At 43.7% G+C, this 26,344-nt stretch overlaps 1 protein-coding gene across 2 annotated transcripts in view; it reads right to left on the reverse strand.

The window, feature by feature from the left end:
- The window catches only part of LOC116501389 (guanine nucleotide-binding protein G(q) subunit alpha-like), a 136,927-nt gene that overhangs the window by 44,470 nt on the left and 66,113 nt on the right, over window positions 1–26,344 (reverse strand). For both annotated transcript variants that reach the window (XM_032206914.1, XM_032206913.1), the window contains 2 exons: window positions 14,911–15,039; window positions 12,346–12,475 (listed from right to left, as the gene is read on the reverse strand). In XM_032206914.1, the coding sequence (XP_032062805.1) occupies window positions 12,346–12,475; window positions 14,911–15,039 (259 nt within the window). The remainder of the gene's footprint in view (window positions 1–12,345; window positions 12,476–14,910; window positions 15,040–26,344) is intronic.

A 26,344-nucleotide genomic window follows, 5' to 3' on the forward strand; every position in this document is an offset into this window, starting at 1 on the left:
AAACACATCTGATTATGTAACTTAGGTTTCCCTTCATCACATCTTATCAAACAGAGGCAAGATTTACTTAATTTGCAGTACTAATAATGCAATGAATATATTATGGTCTCTGGATCAATTGTTTTTTGTCATTTCCACCAATGAGTCTAGACAGACTTACTGTTTTATCAGGGGCAGAATCTGGAACACCTGAGTATGTATCTAAATACATTTTATATATGCTTAAGAAGAGAGAGGTGTTCCAAGTATGTATACAGAATCACAGAATCACAGAATCATCTAGGTTGAAAGAGACCTCCAAGACCACCTAGTCCAACCTCTGACCTAACACTAACCATTCCTCCACTAAACCATATCACTAAGCTCTAAACAGTTTCTAAAGAGCTCCAGGGATGGTGACTCAACCACTTCTCTGGGCAGCCCATTCCAATGCCTCACAACCCTTTTAGTAAAGAAGTTCTTCTTAATATCCAACCTAAACCCCCCCTCGCACAACTTTAGCTCATTCCTATCAACGGGCACGTGGGAGAATAGACCAATCCCCACCTCACTACAGCCTCCTTTAAAGTACTTACAGAAAACGATAAAGTTGCCCCTGGGCCTCCTTTTCTCCAGACTGAACATGCCCATCTCCCTCAGCCGCTCCTCGTAAGACTTGTTCTCCAGACCCCTCACCAGCTTCGTTGCCCTTCTCTGGACTCGCTAGAGCACCTCGATGTCCTTCTTGTAGTGAGGGGCCCAAAAGTGAACACAGTATTCAGGGGGCAGCTTCACCAGAGTTGAATACAGGGGGACGATCACCTCCCTGGCCCTGCTGGCCACACTGTTTCTGATACAAGCCAGGATGCTGTTGGCCTTCTTAGCCACCTGAGCACACTGCTGGCTCATATTCAGCCGACTATCAACCAATATTCCCAGGTCCTTCTCTGCCTGGCAGCTTTCTAACCACTCATCTCCCAGCCTGTAGCACTGCTTGGGGTTGTTGTGTCCAAGGCACAGGACCCGGCACTTGGCCTTGTTGAACTTCATACAGTTGGCCTCAGCCCATCGGTCCAGCCTTTCCAGATCCTCCTGCAGAGCCTTCCTACCCTCGAGCAGATCAACACACACACTGAACTTGGTGTCATCTGCAAACTTACTGAGGGTGCACTCGATCCCCTCATCCAGATCATTGATAAAGATATTGAAGAGGACTGGCCCTAGTACTGAGCCCTGGGGGACGCCACTAGTGACTGGCCTCCAACTGGATTTAACTTCATTCACCATGACTCTTTGGGCTCAGCTATCCAGCCAGTTTTTAACCCAATGAAGTGTATGCCAGTCCAAGCCAAGAGCAGCCAGTTTCTTGAGGAGAATGCTGTGGGAAACAGTGTCAAAAGCCTTACCTATATCAAGGTAGACCACATCCACAGCCTTTCCCTCATCCACCAAGAGTATCGCTTTGTCATAGAAGGAGATCAGGTTTGTCAAGCAGGACCTGCCTTTCATAAACCCATGCCGACTGGGCCTGATCGCCTTGGTGCCTTGCAAGTGTTGCGTGATGGCTCTCAAGATAATCTGCTCCATGAGCTTCCCTGGCACTGAGGTCAAAGTAACAGGCCTATAGTCCCCCGGGTCTACCCTCCAGCCCTTCCTGTAGATGGGCGTCACATTTGTTAGCCACCAGTTGACTGGGACCTCCCCAAATAGCCAGGACTGTTGATAAATGATGGAAAGCGGCTTGGCCAGCTCTTCTGCCAGTGCTCTCAGTACCCTCGGGTGGATCCCATCTGGCCCCATCGACTTGTGTACACCTAAGTGCTGTAGCAGGTCACCAACCATTTCCTCGTGGATAGTGAGGGCCACATTCAGCCCCCCATCCCCTTCCACCAGCTCAGGGTACTGGGTATCCAGAGAAGAACTGGTCTTGCCTCTGAAGACTGAGGTAAAGAAGGCATTGAGCGCCTCAGCCTTTTCCTCATCTCTTGTCACTAAGTTTCCCCCTGCATCCTGTAAAGGATGAAGATTCTCCTTAGTCCTCCTTTTTGTGTTGATATATTTATAAAAACATTTTCTGTTACCTTTAACAGCAGTAGCCAGTTTGAGCTCCAGATGAGCTTTGGCCTTTCTAATTTTGTCCCTGCACAGCCTCACAATATCCTTGTAGTCCTCCTGAGTGGCCCACCCTCTTTTCCAAAGGCCATAAACCTTTTTTTTTCCTAAGCTCTTGCCACAACTCTCTGTTGAGCCAGGCCGGTCTTCTTCCGTGATGGCTTCTCTTTGGGTACGTGTGGACAGACTGCTCCTGAGCCTTTAAAATTTCCTCCTTGAAGAGTGCCCAGCCTTCATAGACTCCTTTGCCCTTCAGAACTGCCTCCCAAAGGACTCTGCCAACCAGTGTCCTGAACAGCTCAAAGTCTGCCCTCTGGAAGCCCAAGGCAGCAGTTTTACTGATCCCCCTCCTGATTTAGCTAAGAATAGAAAACTCTACCATTTCATGGTCACTCTGCCCAAGACAGCTCCTGACCACCACATCTCCCACCAGTCCTTCTCTGTTTGTGAACAGAAGGTCTAGCGGGACACCTCCCCTGGTAGGCTCAGTAACCAGCTGCGTCAGGAAGCTATCTTCCACGCTCTCCAGAAACCTCCTAGACTGCTTCCTCTGAGCTGTATTGTATTTCCAAGTATACCATCTGAACTTTTTGAAAGAGATGTTTAAAAATTTCAGATTGTGTATTTATGCACCAAAATTAGATGCTTAATTATTTACAAACTGTAGATATACTTAAGAGAGGAGTGATGACATTGTTTCTGAGCATTGCTTGTTAGAAGAGTCATAGTTAAAATACAGCTTGTGCAGCCATGCATGCTTTTCTTCAGTTTCGAAAACCTCCAACTATTTAATTACAGGTCTTTGTCACTAGACTGCAATTTCATGGATATATCATTTAAGCATCATCCTACACAGGGCTTTCAATGACAGCCATTCTAAATGCTTGTCGCATTTCTATGCATGACATCCCAGGTTCGAGAGTACCCAATGAAACTGAACAAATACAAGTCTTTGGGGCCTGATGACCTGCATCACATGGTCCTGAGGGAACTGGCTGATGTAGTTGCAAAGACTATCTCCATCATATTTGAAAAGTCCTGGCAGTCAGGAGAAGTCCCTGGTGACTGGAAAAAGGGAAACATCACTCCCATTTTTAAAAAGGGTAGAAAGGAGGGCCTGGGGAACTACAGACCGGTGAGCCTCAACCTCTGTGCCTGGCAAAATCATCAGAAAGATCCTCCTGGAAGCAATGTTGAGGCACTTGAAAAACGAGGAGGTGATCCAAAAAAGCCAGCATGGCTTCACCAAGGGCAAATTGTGCCTGAACTATCTGGTGGCCTTCTATGATGGAGTGACTGCATCAGCTGATAAGGGAAGACCTACTGATGTCACCTACCTAGACTTCTGTAAGGCCTTTGACATGGTCCCACCTGACATCCTGGTCTCCAAATTGGAGATGGATTTGAAGGGTGGACCACTGAGTGGATAAGGAATTGGCTTGAAGGCCACACCCAGAGAGTGGTGGTCAATGGCTCTATGTCCAAGTGGAAGCCGGTGACAAGTGGTGTTCCTTAGGGGTCTGTCCTGGTACTGGTACTGTTTAATATCTTTATCAATGACACAGACAATGGGATTGAGCGCACCCTCAGCAAGTCTGCAGATGACACCGTGCTGAGTAGTACAGTCGATACAACAGAAGGAAGGGATGCCATTCAAAGGGACCTGGACAAGCTTCAGAAGTGGGCCCATGCAATCCTAATGAGGTTCAACAAGTCCAAGTGCAAGGTGCTGCACCTGGGTCAGGGCAATCCCAGACATAAGTACAGACTGGGAGAAGAACTCATTGAGAGCACAAGGCTAGCTGCATCCTGAGCTACATCAAAAGAGGAGTGGCCAGCAGGTCAAGGGAGGTGATTGTCCCCCTCTACTCTGCCCTTGTGAGGCCCTGCTTGGAGTACTGCTGGTCTGGAGCCTCCAGCACAAGAAAGATGTGGATCTCTTAGAGCAGGTCCAGAGGAGGGCCATGAAGATGATCAGCGGGCTGGAGCACCTCTCCTATGAAGAAAGGCTGAAAGAGCTGTGGATGTTCAGCCGACAGAAGAGAAGGCTCCGGGGTGACCTCCTTGCAGCTTTTCAGTACTGAAAGGGGACTTATAAAAAAATCAAAGAATTACAGAATTGTAGGGGTTGGAAGGGACCTCAAGAGATCATCGTGTCCAACTCCCCTGCCAAAGCAGGTTCCCTAGAGCAGGTTGCCCAAGTAGGCGTCCAGACGGGCCTTGAATACCTCCAGAGAAGGAGACTCCACAACCTCCCTGGGCAGCCTGTTCCAGTGCTCCGTCACCCTCACCGTGAAGAAGTTCTTTTGCATGTTGGTTCAGAACTTCCTGTGCTCCATTTTTTGGCCGTTGCCCCTTGTCCTACCCCACAAACCACTGAAAAGAGTGTGGCCGAATCCCACTGTCTCCCACACTTAAGATATTTGTAAACATTGATAAGATCTTCTCTCAGCCTTCTGAAGGCTGAACAGACCCAGGTCTCTCAGCCTTTCCTCATAGGGAAGATGCTTCAGGCCCCGTATCATCTTTGTTTCTCTCAACTGGTCTCTTTCCAGAAGATCCCCGGATTTTTTTTGTACCGGGGAGCCCAGAACTGGACACAGTACTCCAGGTGAGGCCTGAACAGGGCAGAGTAGAGGGGGAGGATCACTTCTCTTGACCTGCTGGCCACTCTTCTTTTAATGCACGCCAGGATCCCATTGGCCTTCTTGGCCACTAGGGCACACTGATGGCTCGTGGTCAACCTGTCATCCACCAGGACCCCAAGACCTTCTCCGCATGTCGATGAAGATGTTGAACAACCCAGCACCGACCCCTGGGGAACACCGCTAGTCACAGGTCTCCAGCCGGACTCTGCGCCGCCAATTGCCACCCTCTGAGCTCGGCCAGTCAGCCAGTTCTCAACCCACCTTACCGTCCACTTGTCTATCCCACGCTTTCTCAGCTTTGCTAGCAGGATGTCGTGGGAGACAGTATCAAAAGCCTTGCTAAAGTCAAGGTAGATGGCATCCACTGCTCTCCCTCCATCTACCCAGCTGGTGATGCCATCATAGAAGGCTACAAGGTTGGTCGAGCACGATTTCCCCTTGGCGAATCCATGCTGACTACTCCTCATAACCTTCTCTTCCAATTGCTTGGAGATGGCATCCAAAACAAGCTGTTCCAACACCTTTCCAGGGACAGTGGTGAGACTCACTGGCCTGTGTGGAAGTGTGGCCATGGGGGTCGACAAGCCCCATGGTTGGTGATGACATCAGACTCTTAACGATGCAGCCATCAGGAATGAAAAGAGTTTAGAGGGAACAAAGAAGGGTGATTCTGGAGAAGCCTTGCCATCTCTGGTTGCTTGTTCTCCAGCCTTTAAGGCATGGAAGTTGCTGGGTGTTTGCTGGTTTCCAGGCAAAGTTGTTGACCAATGAATAGTGAGTGGAAAAGTACTGCTCTGAGGCAAATGGTATAACAAGGGAGCCGGTCCTCAATATGGAGATGATCACAGAATCACAGAATTGTCTAGGTTGGAAGAGACCTCAAGATCATCAAGTCCAACCTCTGACCTAACACTAACAAGTCCTCCACTAAACCATATCCCTAAGCTCTACATCTAAACGTCTTTTAAAGACCTCCAGGGATGGTGACTCAACTACTTCCCTGGGCAGCCCGTTCCAATGTCTAACAACCCTTTCGGTAAAGAAGTTCTTCCTAACATCCAACCTAAAACACCCCTGGTGCAACTTTAGCCCATTCCCCCTCGTCCTGTCACCAGGCACGTGGGAGAACAGACCAACCCCCACCTCGCTACGGCTTCCTTTAAGGTACCTATAGAGAGCAATAAGGTCGCCCCTGAGCCTCCTCTTCTCCAGGCTGAACAATCCCAGCTCCCTCAGCTGCTCCTCATAAGACTTGTTTTCCAGACCCCTCACCAGCTTGGTCGCCCTTCTCTGGACTCGCTCGAGCACCTCCATGTCCTTCTTGTAGCGAGGGGCCCAAAAGTGAACACAGTACTCGAGGTGCGGCCTCACCAGAGCTGAGTGCAGGGGGAAAATGCAACAGGATAATGAAGTTATGCCCTCAATATGAGAGATGAAATTAGGCCCTCAGTAAGAGAGAGATGAAGTTATGTCATCCATAAAGAGGTAGCAGTTACTGATCCTAAAAGAACCCTAGTGTCCATGTGGTCCTTACGCCACAGGCCTGTAGTTTCCTGAATCCTCCTCCTTACCCTTCTTGAAAACCGGAGTGACATTGGCTATCCTCCAGTTTTCAGGCACCTCTCCTGTTCTCCAGGACCTTTCAAAGATGATAGAGAGCAGTTCAGCGATCACCTCCGTTACCTCCCTCAGCACATGTGGATGCATCCCATTGGAGCCCATGGATTTGTGTTCATTGATCCCACTCAGACACTCCCGAACCACTCCCTCGTCAACCAGAGTGGAGCTCTCCATTTCACAGACTCTTTTTCCTCCTTCCAGGGTCCAGGAGTCCCAGGGGGGAGTCTTTGAAGCAAAGACCAAAGCAAAGAAGGCATTCAGTATCTTCGCCTTCTCAGAGTCCCCTGTTACCAGGACATCCTCCTTGTTCAGCAAGGGACCCCCACAACAGCGTCACCCTTAGCAGCTTGCCCCTTAATTCTAACCCACAAGCTCTCCACTCATTTTTCACCCTCTTCAAAAAGATGGAGAGCAACTTTTTGCTCAGGCAGACACTGACAGGACAAAGGGAAATGGCTTTAAACTAAAAGAGGGGAGATTTAGAATAGAGTTTAGGAGAAAATTCTTCACTCAGAAGGTGGTGAGGCACTGGAACAGGTTGCCCAGAGAGGTTGTGGATGCCCCATCCCTGGAAATGTTCAAGACTAGGTTGGATGAGGCCCTGGGCAACATGATCTAGTGGTTGCATCCCTGCCCATGGCAGGGGGGTTGAAACTAAATGATCTTTAAAGTCCCTTCCATCCTAAGCCATTCTATGATTCTATGATACCCTTAGAGAGTAGTTATAGAGTAGTATAGTAGTTATAGTATAGTAGTTCCTCTGAACTTTGAATACTTCATTCCTCCAAGTGTATGAAGTCAGAAATTGTGTTTAACTCAATCTTACAAATATCCAGTGAGTAAAAAGCCCTTGAGATATACTAGCGATACCTCTCAAATTAGTGTAGACTCATCTGATTTATAATCCAAATTCATTTCTCTTGAGTAAGCTAATCAAGGGAAGAAACCCATTTACAGCAGCTAGTCTATTATGCACTACATTTTGAAAATACAAACCTCAGTCTTAAGAGTTCTAAAATAGTTTCAGACTGATGACCATTCATAAAACAAACACAGATGTGCTGAATGGCAAATAGTAGTTGTTATAGGTGTAAATTTATAAAAGAAAATTAGATTAATGAAACTAGGTGTTAACTGAAAATAATTGCACAGATAATTTAAAAGTATAGTTTTCTTTGTTAAAGCAAGTTACAAGGAATAAGACTTCAGGTGATATCATGAAGTGGACTAATTAGAAGAAGAAAGTAGGCCATCTTACAAAAATCATACTGTTTAATCAGGCCATTGAAAGCAATGCAAGAGGAGTAGCAGAACAGTGCAAGTTTTTGAGTCACATTTCATAAAAAATAAATGTTAATTGCTGAAATTTTAATACCATTTCACAATTTAAAAGTTATTTGAATTTTACAGTGAAAAATTTTCATTGACTGATTAAAAAAGCACTCAAGTTCAGTTATTGTCTTTCCTAATGAACCTGTCACACAACAGTGAGGAATAAAAGCAACGTTTCTTGTAAATAGTTTAATTTCAGGTGAGAAATAACACAAATGTTATATTTGTCACACCCACGTTCAGAGAAAAATACACTTTGCTTTATGTGGAATAAATGCATTCATGATTTATGGGACTGGAGAAGGGAAAAGGATGGGAATAAAGCAGTGTTCTGGTATACCAAAAAAAAAAAAAAAAAAAAAAAAAAAGTAATAAAGATCTATATAGACAAGCTACAGCTTGCTGAAAGCCAAAACTAAGTTGCCCAGATTGGTGCTTAGCTCCAAGAAAGACTCAATCCACTGCAGAGGTAAGGCTGCTAGTATGTGCCCCAAGGTTTTGTATAAAATCATAGAATCATTAAGATTGGAAAAGACCTCCAAGATCATCTGGTCCAACCATCCCCCTACCACCAACTAAATTTATCACCCACTAAACCATGTCCTTAAGAACCATGTCCAACCTTTCCTTAAACACCCCCAGGGGTGGTGACTCCACCACCTCCATGGGCAACCCCTTCCAATGCCTGACTACTCTTTCTGAGAAGAAATTTCTCCTAATTTCCAACCTAAACCTCACCTGGAGCAACTTGAGATCATTCCCTCCTGTCCTATCACTAGTTAACTGCGAGAAGAGGTCTTTCAGCTAGTTGTAGAGAGCAACAAGATCTCCCATGAACCTCCTCTTCTCCAAACTAAACAACCCTAGTTCCCTGAGCTGCTCCTCATAGGACTTGTGTTCCAGACCCTTCACCACCTTTGTAGCCCTTCTCTGGACATGTTCCAGGGCCTCAATGTCTTTTTTTAGTGATGGGCCCAAAACTGAACACAGTACTAAAGGTGCGGCAGTTCTTGAGGAGCTGCTGCCTGTGGGAAGCCCATGTAGTATCAGTTTGAGAAGGCCTACATCCCATGGTAGGGACCCTATGATGGAGAAAGGGAAGAGAGTGACTGTGAAGGAGGGGCAGAGGAGAAGCTACAGAATGGCAGCGACCCCCATTCCCCCATTTCCCTGTGCTGCTGGGAAGAGGGTGGATGGTGGGAAGGTGCTTTTAGTTTGTTTTCTTTGTTTCTCACTCCTATAGCTTGTTAGTAAGAGGCAAAAAAAAAAAAAAAAAAAAAAAAATCTTCCTATGGTGAGTCTGTTTTGCCCGTGACAATAATTATCGAGTGATCTCCCTGTGATCTCCTCTGCACAGCTTTCCAGCCACTCTCCCCCAAGCCTGTAGCGCTGCATGGGGTTATTGTGACCAAAGTGCAGGACCTGGCACTTAGCCTTGTTGAACCTCATCCCACTGGTCTCTGCCCATCAACCCATCCTGTCTAGGTCCCTCTGTAGGGCCTTCCTACCCTCCCGCAGATCGACACTTCCCCCCAACTTGGTGTCACCTGCCAACTTACTGAGGGTGCACTCAATTTCCTCATCCAAATAATCAATAAAGATATTAAAGAGGATGGGCCCCAACACCGACCTTTGGGGAACACCATTCATGACCGGTCGCCAGCTGTATTTCACTCCATTCACCACTACTCTCTGGGCCTGGCCATCCAACAAGTTTTTAACCCAGCAAAGAGTGTACCTGTCCAAGCCATGGGCTTCCAGCTTCTCCTGGAGAATACTGTGGGAGACCGTGTCAAAGGCTTTGCTGTATGTATGACACTTAGAAAAATAATGGTTTGAATTAAAGTTATGAACATTTCAAACTGAGATACAAGAAGGTTCAAAAGTTTTTCACTGGTGTTAATAAGAAACTTAAATAGTTTATCAGTGAGGTAGAAGAACTATCTTTGAGAGAAAGAAGAGTTTTAGAGCTTTTACCTCCACAAAACATTTTGGAAGTGAAAACTTAAGAAATCAGGACAGCTTTATGAGTAAGATCATTTTTATAAGAGTTGAAAAAAAAAAATGATTGAAAAGTATCACTTAAGTCATTTTAAAGTGGTAGTAGAGCCCAAGACAGAAGGGAAATGTTCAGTCCATATATTCCATTCAGTTTGTAACATGTGAACAGTTTTAGCTGATGAGAACACAGGGCAAGATTGTATATTCGGAAAGCCCAGGAAGATATTGTTCCAGCTTCTAAAGAACGTCTAAGTTATTGTATTGGGTTTATGTGGGAAGATGTTGGTAGTGGGAGCAGGGGGCGGGGGTGGGGGTGGGGGGGGTGGGAAGAGGCTGCAAAGATGTCATCTGTGAGACCAGGAGCTGCCACTATGTCTGACACAGCCAGTTCCAGCCATCTCCAAAAGGGACCCACCACTGGCCAAAGCTTAGACAATGAGTGATGCTGGTTGTGCTTTTGTGTTGACATATTTAAGAAAGGGGAAAAAAAAATTCTGTGCAGCAGCTGTGAAAGATAAGAGTTAGAAAAGATGTGAGAGAAAACTCTCAAGACACCAAGGTCAGTGAAGAAGCAAGGGGAGGAGGTGCTCAAGACGCTGAAGCAGAGATTCCCCTGCAACCCATGGAGAAGACCATGGTTAAGCAGGTTGTCCCCCTGAAGAGCATGGAGGACCACAGTGGAGCAGATGTCCAAAGTGCAGTCTGTGGAGGACCCCATGCCAGAGCAGTTGGAAGTTTCCCTGAAGGAAACTGCAGCCTCTGGAAAGTCCAATTAAGGAGTAGGCTCATGGCAGGAACGGTAGCTCTGTAGGGGACCCACGCTGGAGTAGTCCATTCCTGAAGAACTGTACTCCATGGTATGGACCCATGCTGGAGCAGTTCTTGAAGTACTGCATCCTACAGGAAGGATCCTTGTTGGAGCAGTTCTTGAAGGACTGTATCCAGTGGGAGGGACCCCACACTGGAGCAGGGGAAGAGTGTGGAGAGGAAGGAACTGCAGAGATGTACTGTTATGAACCGCCACAACCCCCATTCTCTACCCCCCATGCAAATCGAGGGGGAGGAGGTAGAAGAATGGGGGGTGAATTTTAGCCTGGGAAGAAGGGTGGTGGGTAGGTGCTTTTAGTTAGTTTGTGTTTTTTTTTTTTAGTTCTCACTATCCTATTCTACTATTAACTGGCAATAAATTAAATGAATCTTCACCAAGTCGACTCTGTTTTGCTCATGACAATAATTCCTGAGTGATCTCTCTGTCCTTATCTCAACCCACAAGCTTTTTCATCTTATTTTCTCCCCTGCCTTGCTGAGGAGGGAGAGTAAGAGAGCAGCTTGATGAGCACCTGGCTACCAGCCAAGGTTAACCCACCACAGTAAGAAATAATTTAACACACTAACATATATGCAAAATTGTGAAAGTGAGGTTTCTGTTATCTCCTCCTCAAAAGACTATTTCAGTGATTTACATTTACCATAAAGCAAAATGTTCAAAGACTATGAGCCTATTTATAGCACACATTACAGTCTTAAATTAATCTCTAGAAGAGTATAAATGCTTTCCCTACACAACAAAGCAGGATGTATTTTATGCTGCAGGCTATTTGCACTACTATTTTTCTTGTGACATTCATATTCCACCCTATGTTCTATACTTGGGCTCTAGTTAAAAGCACAATACTGTTAGTGTCATTCTGTTAGATCATTATGCTGAGAAAAATAATTAACGACACATCAAAGATATATGTCTTAGGAAAAGAAATAAAAAAATTCTGATACCTGCGACATTAGAGGAATACAAAAATAAAAAGAAGTTTGCTGAATAACTGGAATAGTCTTCATGAAGGAAAAAAATCCAAGTATTAAATAAGCTTCCTACTCTGTAAACTGTATACAAAACACTGGGCTCTACTACATTTTGCCTGCTTAATCCAAACACCAAAAAAAACAACTTCTTACTTCTGTTATTCTTTGAAATAACAATACAATTAGAAAATATAAGTGAATATAAATCTTGTACTTTAAGTCAATATAATGAAGTTTAGGACTTTAGGGTCATAAAATCCTAGGGGGTTTTGAACCCATAGGGTGAAATAACCTATGAATTGTTTTCATTCCCACTACAGATTTTTATGGCTCTGCTACACAACATTAACTGTACAATTAGCTAAAATAAGAACATCTCTCTACAGTCAATTCCAATCCACTTTAACACAAAATAGATAGGTTGCACTGACTCTCCGCTGAGGAGATTAGTTTGTATCATTGTAGTGGGTTTACGTGGGGAACCACGACAATCATATTATTTGAGGCTTAGCCTCTTGATCCCTGTAGAACTTCTAATACTATTACATGCAATTGCATACAACTGCTGGTAGACATTTGGAAAACAGATGGGACTTGACAAGCCAGTCTGCTTTGAAAATGTCTTAGAAGAACTAACAAATCTGAATTTTGATGTTTAGCACAAACTGTTCAATCAGTATACTTTACTAGTCCAGCAATTTTAATCTCCAAATAATTATGTAAAAACACACACATTTCTACTGAAGCTTTCCAAAAACTTGTGTTTTAACCAAATTTTAAATAAAATTTAAAATGATTTTTAGTGGAATTATTTTTTCTTCGAAGCTGGTCATTTATGCTGATGTTTTCTTACCTCATTGTCTGACTCCACAAGCACTTGATCATATTCACTAAGGGCTACTAGGAACATGATAGATGTGACATTTTCAAAGCAATGTATCCATTTTCTTCTTTCTGATCGTTGGCCTCCCACATCCACCATTCTGCAAAATTAACAATGACCACATAAATTCTACAAATACCTTAGCAGATAAACATACAGTCACATATGGAACATTGAATTCAAGAATTTAGATGAAAACACAATTTGGTTTGTTTTTCTTAAAAAAAAAAATAATAAATAAAAAACATCCATTAATATTTCACAGAATTGTAGAATTGTTCAGGTTGGAAGGGACCTCTGGAGGTCATCTGGTCCAACCCTGCCTGGCTCAAGCAGGGCCACTTGCCCGGGACCAAGTCCAGACAGCTTTTGAAGATCTCCAAAGAGGGAGACTCCACAACCTCTCTGGGCAACCTCTTCAAGTGCTCAGTCACCCGCACAGTAAAGAAGCGTTTCCTGATGTTTTGACAGAATCTCTTGTGTTCCAGTTTGTGCCCATTGCCTCTTGTTCTGACACTGTGCACCAATGGAAAGAGACTGGATCTGTCTTCATTGCAGCCTCCTTTCAAGTATTTATAGACATTGATGAGATCCCCTCTGAGCGTTCCCTAGGCTGAACAGTCCCAACTCTCTTAGCCTTTCCTCCTAGGAAAGATACTCCAGTCCCTTGATCATCTTGGTGGCCATTCGTTGAACTCTTTCCAGTAGCTCCATGTCTCTCTTCTAATGGGGAGCCCAGAACTGAACAGAGATGCAGCCTCACCAATGCTGAATAGAGGGAAAGGATCACCTCTCTTGACCTGTTGGCAGTACTTTGCCTAATGCAGACCAGGATTTCTTCTTTGTGGCAAGGGCACATTGCTGACTCATGTTCAACTTGGTGTCCACCAGAATCCCCTAGGTCATTTTCTGCCCAGCAGCTTGACAGAAAAGCAGCAATAGACTCTGTGTGGCTCCCAGGATATCCTGGTGCATGAGTTTGTTCCTCCCCAGGAATGAAGGGGGTGGGGGAGAGAGTAACCAGCAGCCCCGTGGGGGACTCATAGACAGGGCTGCTGAACAAAGGGCATGGGGTAATGTGAAAGGGAGGAATTGCAAAATCAACAAAATGGGGGTTAAGCAGGGTCACCTCCAGCACTTGCAGGTAAGAAAGGATGTGTCTACAAGGCACCATTATGGATAAGTCCCCAACATCCAACATGTTGGAGTGCGTCTCTAAATTGCCTGTATACTAATGGATGTAGGATGGGAAATAAACAAGATGAGTTAGACATGCATACAGTTAGAATATCCTGAGTTGGAAGGGACCCTTAAGGATCATCAAGTCCAACTCTTGACACCGCACAGGTCTACCCAAAAGTTCAGACCATGTGACTAAGTGCACAGTCCAATCTCTTCTTAAATTCAGACAGGCTCGGTGCAGTGACCACTTCCCTGGGGAGCCTGTTCCAGTGTGCAACCACCCTCTCTGTGAAGAACCCCCTCCTGATGTCAAGCCTAAATTTCCCCTGCCTCAGCTTAACCCCGTTCCCACGGGTCCTGTCACTGGTGTTAATGGAGAAAAGGTCTCCTGCCTCTCGACACCCCCTTACGAGGAAGTTGTAGACTGTGATGAGGTCTCCCCTCAGCCTCCTCTTCTCCAGGCTGAACAGGCCCAGTGACCTCAGCCGTTCTTCGTACGTCGAAGAACGTACAGTTGCAGGGCTACAATCTTTCTGGGATCATGGACATGGTGGGATAATTCCCATGACTGAAATGTTGCAATGAAAGTGTACAGGCTTTTTAGGAAGGACAGGCTGGGGAGATGAGGAGGGAGGTCTTGTTTTCTATGTGAGCTAGAGTGCATGGAGCTCTGCCTGGAGATGGATGAGGGAGGAGCTGACTGAGAATTTATGGGTTAGGATTAAAGTTGCCCAGCTTTTTACAGCTGCCCAATTTTAAGAGTATAAACTGAATACAATGTATTTACTAAAGTTAATAGCCAAAATAAAAACTCAAATTTGCCTGCAGAGTGTACTCCTAATTCATTAGGCATCTCAATGTAACTAGACACTCGGGTGTCTTAATTGCAATTGCAATTGCATAGTTATTTTTTAAGCAACTGTTTTTGCACTCAGAATGAGCTGTGGTGAAAATCATTTGTTGGAGTGGTAGTAAACTTACAAAATATCACTTCTCTCTAAAAATCAAGTACAGAAGTGGTACCTTTACATTTCATAATTTACATGAAGTAGAAGGAAACATGATTGCATTTTCTGATTATTATTCATGATGAAACAGCTATACTCATTCTACTGAAAAATTGCTTTCAGTTTTTCTGTCAGTAATTAACTTCAGAAAAAGTCTATTTGTCTCTCATCCTCTTGACATCTTTAACAATAGTTGCCCTTCATATATGGACAAAACCATAAAATTAGCAATCTCAAACTTTAAACATAGAAGAATTTGTACTTTTAACCAATATCCTGTACATGGTATTACTAATATAAAAGGAAAAGAATAAATAACCAAAGCATCTGTCTACTTTTTTTCTACCTGAAAATGACGCTTTGTAAGTCGAATGGATATTCAATGATCCCTGTTGTTGGGACTCGAACTCTAAGCACATCTTGCTGAGTTGGCAGGTAGGTTGAATCTGCTATGCGGTCCAAATCGTTAAGATAACTATAGACAGGGAGAAACAACAGGAATGCAAGACAGTGACACCATTATACTACTGAGGAGAAGAGAAGGGAAGACTTGGGAAAAGAAGTAGGGTGTGGGATAGGAAGAAGTGCAACAGAAAAAAGAGCACAATTGGCATAAAAGAGGGAAGAAAATTGACATTTTCATAGCTTCCAGTAAATAGTACAAAAGGACAGCATAATCATTATGATTTTCATATAAATTTGTTTGGATTTCACACATGGAACTACCAACAATTCAGAATTTTTAATTATTCAGTTCTGGGTAAAGACAAATAATATGATAAAATGTCTAAGAAATATAAACCAATATAATTTTATCTGAATATCTTTTTCCTGATATTTACTTTGCAGTGTCAACACAGATACATGGATAGAGAAACATGAATCTTTCAAGTGACAGTTAACTCATTTAGCAGAGATCATTATCAGTTACAAAATGGTAGGAGGATAAATAGCACTCTTTGGAGCTAAAAGAAACAAACTCACACTGACTGATTAAAAAAAATCTCTCCAGATATTGTTATCAGAAGGGAGAGCTATGATCATCTAGTGTGATGTCTGGCACCTGAAATTCCTTCATCCAGGCAGAAAGTTCTGATAAAGTTATTAAGCCTACAGTACGTGAAATGCATCCAAGTCAGTTAGCAAATAATCTGAAACTGCAATAAAACTGTAATGACTTTTTAACTATAACAAACAACTCTTCTGCTATTGCTTAATGGTGGTTTTCAACCATAAAGCAGCAGTGCACTGGAGGTTTTAATTCACTTTCATGAGAGATGCTTCAAAAAACAAACAAACAAAAAACAAACAAACAAAAAAACGATTGATTGGGTCCAGTAGTTGCATGCGAATTTAGTGCACCAGGCAGTTTGGGCTCTCCCCAGGCTAGATGTCTGCTGTAGGAAAGTCGGAAATTAAGTTTTTGTGTATTTGATTACTTCCAAGCACAAGGATGACCTAGTTGGTCAGAGTTAGTCACTGATAAGATAACCTAAGGCCACCATGATTCATTCTAGGGGAAGGCACCAATGGACTCTGTGCAGTTTATCAAATCACTGAGTATCACTAAGCTCTGAATATATTCTTTTCTTCATAGTTATTATTTAAGGTGTTATTTTTAAAAATAAATTCACAGAAAAAATAACTAGGCTACTTCTAGATACTCAGAATGATTTGTTATGAAATAGTGAAAGTTGTCATGAACACTGACAGAAACAGCAATTTGAGTTCTAATTTACAGTATAAATACAGAAGAATTAATTTGTTAACCCTGGCAGAGAGCCAAAAATATTATCAAATTTTCTTCACTATGATTTTATTCATGAAAGATTAAGCTGACAGTAAACGTTGAATATGAGAATATTACACATAATAAGAAAGATGTATTGAACCATATATCTTAGAAAAAAATATATTCAGAAGTTAGTACTCTGATAAAATTTTCTTAGAACACTATTTCTAGGGTTTTCTAGGGTTTATCTAATTATATATTTTTTATATTTTCTCAGAACTAGTTTCTGCCAATAGGAAAAAGGGCTTGAAAATCTGAGCATTTCATCTGCCCTTAGATGTTTTACACAAAAAACAGAATAGATAAGCTGATCATCAATTTGTTGCGGGGTGTGTGGATTTGTTATGGATAACCACAGGAGGAAATCCAAAGAGACACTGCAACACTAACTGACCTCTTTTTTCCTCCCACCCCTCCGTTGTCTGGATTACGTACTTGTATTTTTCCTTTCTCGTGTTTTTGCAAAGAGATGTTACATTATTTAGGTTGAAGGAATGTGGTATTGAGATATGCTTGCAGTGATAAGAAAGCTTACTAGACAACCTTGTAAAATGCAGACAACAAGACTCAGTGCAATTAAGCAAAAATCACAGTGTCAAGTCAAGTCAGATAAGGGAAGGAATATTGCCACCTCATAGAGTAAAAAGTCACAAGAAACTTGAAAAATAACAGGCTGGCAACTGAAAGCCATGTATTATCTGTGGAGCGTCAGATAGGTTGTGAATCTGGAGTACCCACTCAGTGGGGAAACAGGGGAGGGTCCCAATCATCGAGAGATAAAGTATATAAACTGTGCTATGCAATTAGAAGGTGCGCTCCTGCTTGCAGGACACTCACCATTGCAACTGTGAATAAAAATGTTACTTCACTGAGATCCTATGTTATTGGCCAAAGAGTGTTTTCCACAGTTCCATACAAAATTAACTGCTGATATGGTTTTACAAGCATTTTACCTCTATCTGTATTTGGATCCCAAGGAGGTTCTTGCTCTGGCATGAACCTCTCTGGCCCTTCCTTTACATTAATCTTCCTATTTTCCTCATTAGCCTTCTCTAACACCAACTGTCTCTCTTTCAACGTTTAACAAAACCTGCATGTCTTCCAGTCAGGACTGTGATTAAGTACAGTCATTTGAAATACTCAGTATACCGTCTCAGGATTTTCTCTGTAGGAGGACTGACTCTTTCCAATTTATAATGGTACTTTTACAAAAAACATTAATCCCTGGGGTCATACTGCTTCCCGAAGTGGGGCCTGAAATGCTACCGGATTTTGTGCCCTCAATTCTCCCTGCAATTGGACTAAATCCTACCACTCTCCTAAACTCCTCACTCCCTTGCCTTTCATCTACAATACTTCCTCGATCTGAATCTCTTTCATTGGATACCAAATGTTGTACATCTTCTTCCTCTTCACCTTGTTTCAAACACCTCTTTCCGATACTACATGCTGAGCAACACCTAGAGAGATGCTTAATCTCTTTATCAGACATCATCATCATTACATTACCATCATTGATTAACAGTTTACATTTTTCCTAGTATCATGATCATTCCATAAAGAAAAAAAAATCTAAATAAGGTGCTTAATTACCTATTTATCCCATTTGCCTGTTTTGACAAAATAGCATCAGTTATAAAATAGTATTATAATGCAAAGTAACCAATCTCAGTCATTTTTCCCTATCATCTAATTTATATTTAGGCCACTACTGCATGCAATATTGCTTCAGTTTTCCTTTATTTAGGGGATCCCCACCAAACTTATTCCAGTTCTTAGGGATGCATCCTAAAGGTGAACAAGGAGTTGGTTCTGAGGAAGGACTAGTCCCCATTTTACCGCACGAAACAGTCTATACCCACAACTCTGGTTGTTTTGTGCATGCTGGAGTCCTGCAAATCCCCTCTCCCCACTGGCAGCCAACAAGACGATCTGGGAAAGGCTCTAAGGCTGTCCCATCTGTGTCACCATAAATTGTTGTCCAATAAAAAGTTTGGATTTGTTACCCAGTGTGCAATAAGCCAATCCACACACTAGGTTGAAATATTGTATATTTCAGAGTTGCAGAAGTCTGGGTACCAGGTGTTTTCTCACAAAGCTGGCACACCTACGGATTTTCTATACCACTCTTTATAAAGTTCCTTACATTTACATGTTTGTACAATCCCCTAGCCTCCGATTGGTTACATAATTAGCATAATGCTGACATGACAGAATCATTCTGCACATCCTCAGAAAGGAATGGTCCCTTGTTGGGCTGGGGTGTCCCAGCCCAGGGGCATGATTTTTACTATTATGAGGATAGTTCACAGAGACATAACATTAGAATGCTCCTAATCTTTGTTTTTCAGCCAACTATTCATGACAGGTTGATTGATGATTGATTCAAAGATGTAATTCAGAATGTTTCCCTCAAGAATGTCAACATAATTGTCTTCCTGGTTAGCAGTTCCTCAGTTAATCATTCTTTAGACATCTCCAAGGCCTGGGTCATCTTGCCTTTTCCTCAAAGTACATATTTTATCTCTTTCACACAAAACAGAGTTAAACATACACTGGTACCACCACCAAAAACAGAGGTTTTATTTTTATTTTGTGACTTTATTTGGGAAAAAATAAGGGTACAAGAAGGATCATTATATGTTATAGTGGTATTCATGAAAACAGGAGAATTTTAAGAGAATAAAATTGTACGTGACCCGTTCATACAATTGCCTTGTTGCATTCCTTTGGAAAGCCTCTGCTGTAATATCTAATGTGTAAACCTAGTTACTGTACCTCAGCACCATGGGCATAGTGGACATATTACTAAGATATGCAGTAGTCCTGTTGGGAGGAATGGGTTAAAAACAAAAGACTGGTGAGGAGGATTGTAAATAGGTTCAAGTGACCTTGCAGCTGAGAATGTGCAGTCTGGAGAGCAGCAATGTAGAAAAACATTTAAATTATGTCTGCTGCTGTTTATGCTCTGTGTGCTTGGCAAGTAGCACATCTGTGCATAGATAAAACGGGTGGTGTTTGGTAGACTCAGAGGCACCCTATCAGACGCACTTGAGTTCCTGGCCTTGGTACAGAGATGATCAAAGAAGCACAGTGAGGATCACAGCATGGTGGTAAAAACAGTGTGTGCATGAACCTTTGATAAAAACAGGTGAAACCAGCAGGTTGGTGATCTCCTAGCATGGACCCTGTTAGCATTTCCTGCATCACTGCTTGTGTGCCTCCACTTGTGTGCTTCTTCTCGGGATTCCCTGGATGGTGAGGTAACAAGAATAAATCTACTCTTTGCATTTTAGCCGCGAGTCTGTGGTTGTTCCTGCTGCCTACCTGTGTTGACTCACACAAGTTCACATCTTTTTTTAGAAGGACAGTAATTTAAAGGGACATTAAAAAATAGAAAAGTCTCATTTGTGTTATTGGAAACCATTTAAAGAGCAATTGGGATTTTTTCTGTCCTAACACAAATCACTGTTTTAATTAAGTTCTAGAAGCACTAATTTATCATTTAAAATTACATATCTTTTCGTCATACTCATTCATTTCTGCTTAAGTTCTGCTTTTACACATGTACAAAATGGAAATCTTTTTACTCATTTCACCAGTAGCACCTTCTAAAGTTTACACAAAATCCTTACATTCCTTATAGAGTCCTATTTCCTTCCTTAGATATCTGCACTTATGTAGTGAGTTTACATGGCAAGGTTTTGGTAGCAGGGGGCCATAGGGGTGGCTTTTGTGAGAAGGATATAGAAGCTGCACCATGTTAGGTAAGGGCCCCACTGCTGACCAGAGCTGAGCCAGTAAGTGATGTTGTTTGTGCCTCTGTGAGAGCATATTTAAGACAGGGGAAAAAAAAAACTGCTGGGGAACAGCAGCTGGGAGAGAGAGAGAGGAGTGAGAAACAGCCTTGCAGGTGCCAAGGTCAGTGAAGAAGGAGGGGGAAAGGTGCTCCAGGCACCGGAGCAGAAGTCCCCTGCAGCCTGTGGTGAAGACCATGGTGAAGCAGGATGTCCCCCTGCAGCCCATGGAGTACCACGGTGGAACAGGGTTTCATGCTGCAGCCCATGGAGGAGACCACGGTGGAGCAGGTGGACCTGCACCAACGGAGGCTGCGGCCTGTGGAAGACCCCTGCCGGAGCAGATTCCAGGCCAGACCTGTAGCCCTTGGAGAGGAGACCACGCAGCAGCAGGTGATCTGGCAGGAGCTGCTGCCCATGGGGGACCCAGTTTGGAGCAGTTTTCTCCTGAGGGATGGACCCCATGGTATGGACCCATATCTGTAGCAGTTCTGGAAGAGCTGCTGCCTGTGGGAAGCCCATACCGGATCAGTTCATCAAGGACTGCATCCCGTGGGAGGGACCCCACAGCACAGGGGACAAGAGTGACCGAGGAGGAGCAGCGGAGAACCGCTATAGACTGACCTCAACCCCCATTCCCCCGTTCCCCCGCACCGCTTGGGGAGGAGGAGGTGGAAGAGGGTGGGTGGGGGGGAAGGCGTTTTTGGTTTCTTTCCTTTGTTTCTCACTTCTCTAGCTTGTTAGTAATAAGCAATAAATCTTACTGTCTCCCTATGCCGAGTCTGTTTTGCCCGTTACAATAATTATTGTGCGATCTCCTTGTCCTTATCTCAACTTCTGAGCCCTTTTCATCGTATTTTCTCCCCATTCCTCTTTGAGGAGGGGGAGTGAGAGAGCGGTTGTGGTGGAGCTCGGCTGCCCACCTGAGTAAAACCACCACAGTTTCCCAGAGAGGTTGACCAAAGGGATATTCCATGCCATATAACATCATTCTCAGCAATAAAAACTGGGAGATAGGTCTTTTTCAAGGTCTTCTCCAAGCCATTGCTTGAACACTGTTTGGGCATTATTCTGCTTGTGGGAGGTGGTAAGTGACTGCCATTGTATCACTTGTGAGTTGTTGTTTTTTTTTTTTTTTCTCACCCCCCCCTTTACTTCACTTATTAATTTGCCTTTATCTCAACACACTGGTTCTCTCACTTCTGCTCTTCCAGTTGTCTCCTCCCTCCCACTTGGGAAAGAGTGAGCAGCTAGGTGGGTACTTAGTTGCTGGCAGGGGTAGAGCCACCATATGCACTTCCTTCCTTCCTTCCTTCCTTTCTTGGAGAGACCTGTGTAGCAGAATTACTTGCACTGGAATTCAGATTTTAATGCAGTTTGTACATCCTTCCTTTGAAGCAAAGAAATACAGATTTATCTTAACTTTCTTCTCATGACCATATTTTCCTTTACTTACTTTCCCACTTTTGCAGAATGTGAGAAACAAAGTTGTGTTTTTGAAGCAGAGTGTGTTTTTGCAGTGGAAAATTCCACTACCACTGCATATTCAAAAGTGATTATGAGGCATATCAGTGGGGAATATATTAAGCAGATAAGGGGAAGGTCCCACTGTCCCAAAATAAGGAGGATAGCTAAGAAAAACAGGATGAGCAATACGAAAACAGTAAAAACAAAAATCATGGGCCCTCTAGTCATGAGAGAAGAAGGAAAAAAAAAAAGGAAAAGGAGAAATTAATGGCTGGTCAAATTAAATTGTACATATAGGTTACAGTAATAATCATCGAGTACTTTGTGAAGTTGTAGTACTCACCCAATGAGGAAATAGGGGGGGAATTAAGCGTTGGGTAATAGGGAATATAAGGTTATGATATACTTTTGCTGGGCGCTCCTGCTTCCAGGACACCCGCCACTGCAGTCACGAATAAAATAGCTTCACAGAAAATCCTGTCTGAAGAAAATTATTGAGATCTTTCTCAGAAGATTAGACAAACTTCCTGTTACCATATTAGCAGGTATGTATAGTACATAGTATAACTTTTTATTCTTTGATCAATTTAGATGGAATCAAACTTGTTGCTGTCCTGGTTTCAGTTAGGATAGAGTTAATTTTACTTCTAGTAAAGTAGGGTAACGTAAAGTAGAATTCTAGTCTGGTAGGGTACTGTGTTTGGGATTTAGGATGAACATAATGCTGATATCACACTGATGTTTTAATTGTTGAGTTGCAAGGAAAAACAACTGCAAAAGGGTGAATCTTTGAGAAAATTCATGCTCCAATATCCAGCAGGAAGTCCCCAAGACACAGTAATGAATATTATGACCAGGATTAGAGGGGCCCTGCCTCCAGCCAGGGGAAGGAAAAGGACAGTCGTGTTTATTGGACTGTGTGGATTCAGTGGCCTGGCACGTCAGACCCACAAAAGTATAAGGCTTTAGTAGACACAGGCGCACAGTGTACTGTAATGCCATCAAGCTATAAAGGGCCATATTTATGTATTTATGGGGTGACAGGGGGATCCCAGCAGTTAACTGTATTGGAGTATTGGAGGCTGAAGTGAGTCTAACTGGGAATGAGTGGCAAAGGCACCCTACTGGGACTGCCGTGGAGGCTCCGTGCATCCTTGGCATAGACTCAGAAGAGGATACTTCAAGCACCCAAAAGGGTACCGGTGGGCCTTTGGCGTAGCAGCCTTGGAGATGGAGGACATTAAACAGTTGTCTACCTTGTCTACCTTGCCTGGTCTCTTGGAGGATCCTTCTGTTGTAGGGTTGTGTACTGGGTCTGGCTGGAATGTTAACTTTCCCGGCAGCAGCCCATACAGTGCTGTGCTCTGCACTTCTAGCTGGAACAGCAGTGTTATCACACCAGTGTTGTGTCTACTGCTGAGCAGCAGTGGCACAGCATTGGGCCTTTCTCTAACCCTCCTAGGGGGTGGGCAAAAAGTGAGGAGAGAAACATCACTAGGGCAGCTGACCTAAACCAATCAAAGGGATATTCCATACCATGTGATGTCACACTCAGCAATAAAAGGTGGAAACAGGAAGAGGAGGGGAGGGGTGGGCTCTTGTTGGGAAAACGTCGGTCCTCCTCTCGAACACCGGCTACGTGTGTTGAGGCCTTGCTTCAAGGACGTGGTCAATCATCGCTCATTTGTGGGAAGTAGAGAGTAATTTCTTTCCTCTGCACTTCCATATAGCCTTCGTTTATTTTATTTGTTTGTTTTCCTCCCTTCTTTTTATTTTTCCCTTTTCCCCTCCCTTTTCCCCTTTCCCTTTTTATTTCCCCTTAGTTAAATTGTTTAGTTCATAATAATCTTTATTTAATTATTATTATTATTTTCCTTTAATTAAATTATCCTTATCTCAACCTGTGAGTTGCTCTTTGCTTTACTTCTCCCCCTCCTCATCTAAAGGAGGGGGAGTGAGAGAGCAGTTGTGGGGTTTAGCTGCCCAGCACAGTAAAACCACCACAGGTTGCTGAGGGTTGAAGAACAGCAGGTGCCAATCGCTAACACAACAGTGCACGGGCAGCAATATCGCACCAACCAAGACTCCCTGATTCCCATCCATAAGCTAATTCATCTACTGGAAAGCCAAGGAGTGATCAGCAAATCTCATTCACTTTTTAATAGTCCCGTATGGCCAGTGGGAAAGTCTCATGGTGAGTGAAAGCTAACAGTAGACTATCGGGGCCTGAATGAGGTCACACCACTGCTGAACGCTGCAGTGCCAGACATGCTGGAACTCCAATACATACTGGAATCAAAGGCAGCCAAATGGTATGCCACAATTTATATGGCTAATGCATTTTTCTCCGTCCCTTTAGCAGCAGAGTGCAGGCCACAGTTTGTTTTCACTTGGAGGGGTGTCCAATATACTTGGAATCAACTACCCCAGGAGTGGAAACACAGCCCTACCATTTGCCATGGGCTGATCCAGTCTGCGCTGGAACAGGGGGAAGCTCCTGAACACCTGCAGTACATCGATGACATTATTGTGTGGGGTGACACAGCAGAGGAAGTTTTCGAGAAAGGGAAGAAAATAGTCCAAATCCTTCTGAAGGACGGTTTTGCCATAAAACAAAATAAAGTCAAAGGACCTGCACGAGAGATCCAGTTTTTAGAAATAAAATGGCAAGATGGACGTCGTCAAATTCCAATGGATGTGATCAACAAAATAACAGCTATGTCTCCACCAACTAGCAAAAAAGAAGCACAGACTTTCCTAGGTGTCGTGGGGTTTTGGAGAATGCACATCCCAAATTACAGTCTGATTGTAAACCCTCTCTACCAAGTAACCCATAAGAAGAATGATTTTGAATGGGGCCCTGAGCAATGACAAGCCTTTGAACAAATTAAACAGGAGACAGTTCATGCAGTAGCCCTTGGGCCAGTCCGAACAGGACCAGATGTAAAGAATGTGCTCTACACTGCAGCTGGGGAGAATGGCCCCACCTGGAACCTCTGGCAGAAAGAACCTGGGGAAACTCGAGGTCGACCTCTGGGGTTTTGGAGTCGGGGATACAGAGGATCTGAGGCCCGCTATACTCCAACTGAAAAGGAGATATTGGCAGCATATGAAGTAGTTTGATCTGCTTTGGAAGTGGTTGGAACTGAAGCACAGCTCTTCCTGGCACCCCAACTGCCGGTACTGGGCTGGGTGTTAAAATGAAGGACCCCCTTTACACACCATGCAACTGATGCTACATGGAGCAAGTGGGTTGCACTGATTACTCAGCGGGCTCAAATAGAAACTCTAGTCACCCAGGAATCCTGGAAGTAGTTGTGGACTGGCCAGAAGGCAAATATTTGGGGATATCGCCAGAGGAGGAGGTGGCCTGTGCTGAAGAAGCCGCAATGTATAACAAGCTACCAGAAAATGAGAAGCAATGTGCCCTGTTCCAGGATTCTGATGGGTCCTGTTGTATTGCGGGAAAGCATCAGTTGGCTGGAAACATCCTGTGCCCCATGCCACTGCCCAGAACACTATCTTGGGCCTTGAAAAGCAAGTCCTATGGCAACATGCCCCCCCTAAAATCACTGTCAGACAATGGGACTCACTTCCGAAACAACCTCATAGACACTTGGGCCGAAAAGCATGATTTTGAGTGGGTATATCATATCCCCTATCATGCACCAGCCTCCGGGAAAGTTGAACGATATAATGAATTGTTAAGGACTACACTGAAGGCAATGGGTGCTGGGACATTCAAACACTGGGATACACATTTGGCAAAGGCCACCTGGTTAGTCAACACTAGGGGATCTGCCAGCCGAACTGGACCTCCGCAGTCAAACCTGGTACATCCTGTAGAAGGGGACAAAGTCCCTGTAGTGCATGTAAGAAACATGCTGGGGAAGACAGTCTGGGCTATTCCTGCCTCAGGAAAAGGCATCCCATTCGTGGGATTGCTTTTGCTCAGGACCTGGGTGCACTTGGTGGGTAATGCAAAAGGATGGGGAGGTCCGGTGTGTACCTCAAGGGGGTTTAATACTGAGTGAGAATAGCTCATGAGTTGAATTGCATCGTGTTAATTATTATATAATACTGTATGTCATCACCATTGTGATTGCTATATGATAATGTCCCATTAATGGTATCACAGTAACTGTCCGGCAAACAACAATGAATGAATGTTAATAGAACTGGACAAGCACAGAGGTATGATGGAATGAGAACAGGCTTCAACGTGTGACGATCCAACATCACACACCATCTCTTCTGCCCTGAAATACTGCTGGGACAGATGGAGCTCAAAGTCAGTCACAGACTAAATTTAGTGGACATTTTATATACATCTATGAAGGTGGTGATTAATTAGAATGTATTGGAAAGTGTGTAACCTGAGCATGACATAAATGGTTTGGAATAAGGGGTAGATATTTTCCTAGTTTCAGCTAGGATAAAAGTAATTTTCCCCCTAGTAGCTGGTAGGGTGCCATGTTTGGGATTTAGGATGAGAATAATGTTGATAACAAACTGATGTTTTAATTGTTGCAGAGCAGCGCTTACACTAAGCCGAGGACTTTTCAGCTTCTCACACTGTCCTGCAAACAGGCAGGCTGGGTGTGCATCAGGAGCTGGGAGGGGACAGACCCAGGACAGCTGACCCAAACTGGCCAAAGGGGTATTCCATGCCATCTGACGTCATGCTGAACAATTAATATGAGGGGGTGGCAGGGGTGGGGGAA

Source organism: Aythya fuligula, chromosome W (genome assembly GCF_009819795.1).
Source record: "Aythya fuligula isolate bAytFul2 chromosome W, bAytFul2.pri, whole genome shotgun sequence".
Lineage (NCBI taxonomy): Eukaryota > Metazoa > Chordata > Aves > Anseriformes > Anatidae > Aythya > Aythya fuligula.